A 6,000-nucleotide genomic window follows, 5' to 3' on the forward strand; every position below is an offset into this window, starting at 1 on the left:
TCACTGAATAGAGTTGTGTTTTCACTGATTTCTGTCTTGTCAATGAAATGTCAAGAGTCTGGTTAAAGAGGCCTGTTCCTCATCACAGAAATCTCATCACAGAGACCATACATCTTCTGTATCTCTGAAAGTAGCTTCTGTCTGGTCCTGTGCCAAAACCTGAGAGTTAAATGCAAAAATCACTGCACTGACTTGTTTTAGCTTTGTGGAGAGACCAGAGAGATTGCCATTGGTTGACAGTGTGTAGTGATTTAACTGGCAGAAATACTGTGTGCATCTCTTGATGGTTTGGTGTGTGCATTTGTCTCTCAGGTGCCTTTGATGAATGGCCAAATGTGTGCTCCTGTGAGACCTCCCATGAGCTGCGGTCAGCCCCCGATGGCACGCCACCCCTCACGAGAGCAGCTCATCGACTACCTGATGCTCAAGGTGTCCCAGCAGCCCCCCGGTGCTCCACGGGTCCCACAAGAGACCCTGCAGCAGGAGGTGGGACCAGTTTCACAGAAATATCAATATGTGCCCTGCATTTGAAATGTTGACACATCTATAGACCATCATGCCTAACACAGAGTCTCCACTGGACGCAGCAGTCGTAGCATCACTGATTATAATGGGTTTATAGGCTCTGTTTACACCTGGTATTAAGATAGGTTTTGCTTGATCGGATCACAAGTAGATGAGAGAGACATTCCTGTTCACACCTTGTGTTTTAATCCGTCTCTTTTCTCCACTTTCAACAACTTCTGTCCTGATTTCTTCAAGGGGAGGGTCTGTGGCGGTAAATGTATGGGTTTTTTCAGATCTTTTAATCTAATGGATGAAATAAGATCACGCAATTTACACATGAACACGACAGAAAAACACAGAGAGCAGCAGCTTCAGTTTCTGCTCTGATAGCCAAAAGACCAGCTGAACACTGTGAGTGCGTTAGAAATCAGGAATGGTGAGAGAACATTGTGATTTACGTTTTTCATCTTCAAACCAAACTTGTGTCTCCAGCCGACAAAGTTTAACTCCCGTCTGGCTAGAGCACTTCCCATAATGTTTACTCGTTAGGTCAGTAGGAGGAGAGTAGACGGCCTTTAGTGGCAGTTCGAACACATTGCGTTTTCAACTACCTCTGGAACTGGTCAAAAGTGGACAAGCTCAAAGCGTTCAGACCTCGTTTACTCCTGTATTTAGCGTCGTCCACTTGTGATCCGATCGACCAAAACGCTTAATCTTAATATCAGGTGTAAACGGGCCCTATATTCTTTTGTCGCATCCCGCCGCTCGCGTCTGGTGTAGACACAGCGCAAGTCAATAGGAAATCAAAGTGAACCCTCTATGCTTTAATAAACATTTTTGGTTTTATTCCAAATAAATTATGTAATTATTATGTAAAATTGGAAAATGCTAGCTAATAGCCAAACAGATATTTAGGCATCACTGTGATGTGAACTCAAGCGCTGTGGTTTGTGTGACACGCGTGTCTGTCTTGTGTTCTCAGCTCCATGTGAAGATCGAGAAGAATCCTGAGCTGGGTTTCAGTATATCAGGAGGAGTGGGGGGTCGCGGGAATCCCTTCCGCCCAGACGACTACGTCAGTATTTCTCTCTTTCTCTAGCCTTTTCTTTTGAAATATGTGTGCACATCCATTTCTGGAGCTTTGATTTCAATTTATGATTCCAATGAATTATGATCTCTTAAATCATAACTGATCAACAGGGCATCTTCGTGACGAGGGTTCAGTCGGAGGGACCGGCTTCAAAACTCCTTCAACCTGGGGACAAGATCATCCAGGTCATTTCCACCACTTACTATTCACATATTGTGTCTTATCCATACCTTAGTAATTCACTAACATCAATTAACATTCACTTTGCAGGCAAACGGATACAGCTTCGTTAACATCGATCACGGACACGCGGTCTCCCTCCTGAAGACGTTCCCCAGCACCGTCGACCTGATCATCGTTCGAGAGATGGCCGCATAACTGACGAAACTGAATGTGCACTGTCTTATTTTTGTACCGAGAGGAGCCAGTGCTGTATGTAGTTAATCTGAGCTGATGTGAACGGGACGAGCTTTGACCGTCGGTGGATAGGGGCGAAACCACTGCATCAGGTGGAAGAGTCGGGAGCATGCGCCTTCACTGTGGGATAGCCTGTTGGTGCAGTCCAACTGATATGAAACCCTGTGCTTTTTGTAAAGATAGTTTTTGTTTTTCATTTTACCTGGATTGAGTCCTTATGGGACATGAGCTGACCGCTTGAGGGCAGGGCTCTCGAACAAATCTCACTCGTTTTTTTTTGTTTGTTTTTTAGCGTTTTAAAGATTTTTAAAACCACTTTCATGACCTGTGTGAGATTTTAAGTTGGAAGACAGTGCTACGTGCGAACTGTGGTAATGAATGTAGAACTGGGATGAGCTAAACTGAACTGGATGTGAGATCTGTTGGCCTGGTGGTCAGATTACCCTTGTGAAGAAAACTTCCTCTCATTGGGATTGATAACTTGTTTCATCCACCTCAATGCTTGAAACTCTTCTAGTCTTCTCAGCTTTCTCCTTCTGGAAGTTTCCTCCAGAGAAATAAGAGTCTCTTCCTGCAAACTTCCACCGGACAGAAGTGGAAGACACAGACTTTAGCCCGGATGCCACCGGGAAGGATGCGCTGAAATGCTCCCTGCACGTGAAACATGGACGGGAACGCGGTGAAGTACTTCCGTGAGGATTTCGAAAGAGAGCAGCCTTGCTAAAAGACTGAAACAGAAAGTGGTTCAAGTACCTTAACCAAAGCATATTGGGACACTGTGGCTGGGCGGCATGAAACTGCTGGCACGTGAACCTCTTTCCTCTGACTTCTACAACACAGCCACCCATTCCCAATGCCACCGAACTTATCCGAAGCATTCGCGCTCGAACGTTTGATTTTTTTTTTCTTATTTCAATTCGGAGTTCATCAAAAACGTTTTTTTATTCTGTGAAGAAGATTGTAGATGTGATATTTTATTCTCTTACGAAAACATTCTAACATTTGACTAGATGCAGTCGTGGACGTTTGCTATTGGGGGCTTCGAGAAAACGACATGTCAAGTGCCATAGACCCTGAACTGTCACAAAATGGGTTCGACCCAGAGCAATACTCGTACAGATCCACGCCGCATATCCAGTGGCCTTATTAGGCTGGCGTATGACACGGTGGGCGAAAGAGCAATAGAAAGTTGTTTATTCCATTCGCAAGATGCAGTCAGTTGCGTTTTTATATAAAGAACCCATTTAGTATTTCTCGATTGATACCGCATTTTATATTGTAAATCTTTTAAAGACGAAAACATAGGAAATGCCGTTTCAGATTTTTTTGTAAAAAAAAAAAGTTTGTAAAGTCTGATTAGTGTGCGAATGAATGTCTCGTCACATTAGCGATTGCACTGCTGTTTCCAAACACCCCATGAAGATTATCATTGCGTTGTATGTGGATCCATCAAACTCTTCAATAGCAAAGAGATTCGAAAAGCTACGTTAATCGTAATGTTTGTATTTGAAGTAGTCGCATTGAAAGGCCATGATTTTTTTTTTTTTTGTCCTGCCTGCATTTGAGGAGAACGACCCACTGTCGATTGTAGTACTGTGTGTATTATTTGCATGAAATTCCTCCTTTTGATCGTTCTTCGCTGTATTCTTCAGTAGACTGGAGCGCTAATTGAATCCAAGTAATCAAATTAACATACTGATAATGTGACAAATCCACAATCTGATGTGAAAGAGCACGGTCACCCTTTTTACAAGAGCTCAATTGATTCGCTATTGAGTTCCAGTTTTAATTTAGGATGTTGTTATGCTTTGGGTCAACATTGCCTATGGACTGTAAGTTAATTTGCTACATTTGATTTACTTTTCTGGAGTAAAAAATGATTAATCACACAGTTTAAAGAACATATCGTTAGTGGATGAAACTACGCCCCTCATCTTTGCTGTGAATGGTTCACTCAACACATGGTTTTGTGGACACTGATACTTCCATTTTGTCACGAGTCAGTCTAGCGTAGATCCCTCGACTGTCACTTTATTTTTATTTTGTCTGCGAAGACATTGTAAAAACGTAATAACGAACAGTGACTAAAAAAACTGGTGTTCTTTTTACTGTCCCACTTTTATTTTTATTTATTTAGTACACTTTACTTTGACTTTAGAGATTACTAATCAACATGTAAATACTTTTTTAAAAGGTTTATGATTTGTTCATGGCATTAGTGATTACGTTTTTTAAAACCAGCAATAACTTGCATCACAGAAGCAGCCCTTTTAATGTATAGCTATGTCAAAGGTCTCTCCGCAAGCAGCTTCTGTTAAGATGATCCGTATGCATTTATTCAACATTCCAGATTTTGTAAATAAATTTACTTTCCATGGTGTCCTGTGGAAAGAATAAATCAACTAATGCTCTTTCAAGGCGTATGTTTGTTGTCTTATTTTGGTTCTGTTTTATTAATGTATTTATTTTTGTACCGTACAGTCACTGTATTGACCAAAGCAATTCAACCATTCTTTCAGTAAGTCCTCCTGTAGTCAATCATTTTATCCCTTAAAACTCATCTTTGATCACCAAAATTACATATTTAAATGTTTTTTAAATATTGTTGAAAAAGACTTAATGCCTTAAACGTACAGTATGGCATTTTTATCCGCTAGGGGTCGCTAACCTGTTTACAATAACAAAGGCGTAGATTGATGACGCAACATTTGCTAAGAATTATGGATCTTGTCGTCAACGTCAAGCAGACCGATCTAATAATGTTTATGGATGACTGAATACATCGATGTTTTTATCATGACGGTGATATGAAGCAGTTCGGGATTGCTAAGAGACAGCTATCAGCTCCACACGTGACGCGAGTCCCGCGGATATAAAAGGAATATGGACATTTCATTCTACCGAACTACACGCAGAATTACAACTCACAGGTCAGATTATTAGACAAATTAAACTTGTGAGGTAACGCAGCGCTGTTTCACTTGGTCTAACATTAGCCTACACTATCACACTAAACTGCATTTGAATGTGTTGAAATGTATGTGTTAGTCTGTCTGTATGAGACTAGCAGTAAGCTAGATCAACATTAGAATAACATACAGATCATATTATAACATTTTATCATTGTTGAACTATATAACATTGATTAGTTTATGTAAATGTGCTCACCTGTTTAATAAAGTACATGTAGGAGCGGTCGAAGTCTCGGACGTGGAGCTCTCGTTTATATACTGTCTATGGGAGCTCTCGGCATCTCGAAAACACCGCGCTGATATTGATTCTCGTTTTAGTTCTCCTTTTTTATCCAAAGTCTGCTTGCCATGGTCCGTGATGTTTGAACGAAACAACAACAGCGTGCAGATAGACATTGCGAACTACAAAGTTTTCTGTGTCAGTCGCTTTGGTTACTATCAGACGGCTCTGGTTCATAGCTCTGGTTGCCATGGCAGCACGAGCGGAAACCATAGACAACGCGGATATGACGCCATTGGCGGAGACAAAACGGAAATAAAGAAACGGGACGTTTCTCAAATTAAATTACAAATTTCTCCTGGTTTGAAAGTTGTTGGAAACAGTCGGGATAATGTAAGTACACAACTAAAAAAAGTATATAACATAGATATAGTGATTTTTGCTATTTTTAAAGCAAAAAAGTTACAAATTGTGCCTTTAAAATAGCTTGAATGTAACTACACCCTTGTCTCATTTAGTATACGTGGTTCTATAATGCAAAGGAGCCCCGCCTCCACTCACTCACTCCAGCTCAGAGAGATCCACTAGTTGACGATCACACGTTGATCTGATTGGGTTCACTGCAGTTTTAAGGAGAAAATACTCAGCAATGGTGTCGACTTATGAATTTACACATGGTTTGTCTTGAAGCATATTAAAAACACCACATAGACATATAAACAACATTAAAACCCTGATTTTCACCACAGAAAATATAAAATATATTTTTGAGTGTGTGTGTTTTGCTTAATTTA

At 40.8% G+C, this 6,000-nt stretch overlaps 1 protein-coding gene across 2 annotated transcripts in view; it reads left to right on the top strand.

Annotated features, from left to right (window-relative positions):
• erbin (erbb2 interacting protein) overlaps positions 1 to 4,435 on the top strand; it is a 71,663-nt gene extending 67,228 nt beyond the window's left edge. Inside the window, exons 23-26 of one of the 2 annotated variants that reach the window (XM_081354765.1) lie at positions 313 to 486; positions 1,490 to 1,582; positions 1,708 to 1,782; positions 1,868 to 4,435. In XM_081354765.1, coding sequence (XP_081210891.1) covers positions 313 to 486; positions 1,490 to 1,582; positions 1,708 to 1,782; positions 1,868 to 1,975 — 450 coding nt within the window. In that variant the 3' untranslated portion in view covers positions 1,976 to 4,435. The remainder of the gene's footprint in view (positions 1 to 312; positions 487 to 1,489; positions 1,583 to 1,707; positions 1,783 to 1,867) is intronic. The other variant, XM_081354766.1, reaches the window with a different exon arrangement.
• Positions 4,436 to 6,000: the final 1,565 nt, after the last annotated feature.

Source organism: Scardinius erythrophthalmus, assembly GCF_964197995.2.
Source record: "Scardinius erythrophthalmus genome assembly, chromosome: 23".
NCBI lineage: Eukaryota > Metazoa > Chordata > Actinopteri > Cypriniformes > Leuciscidae > Scardinius > Scardinius erythrophthalmus.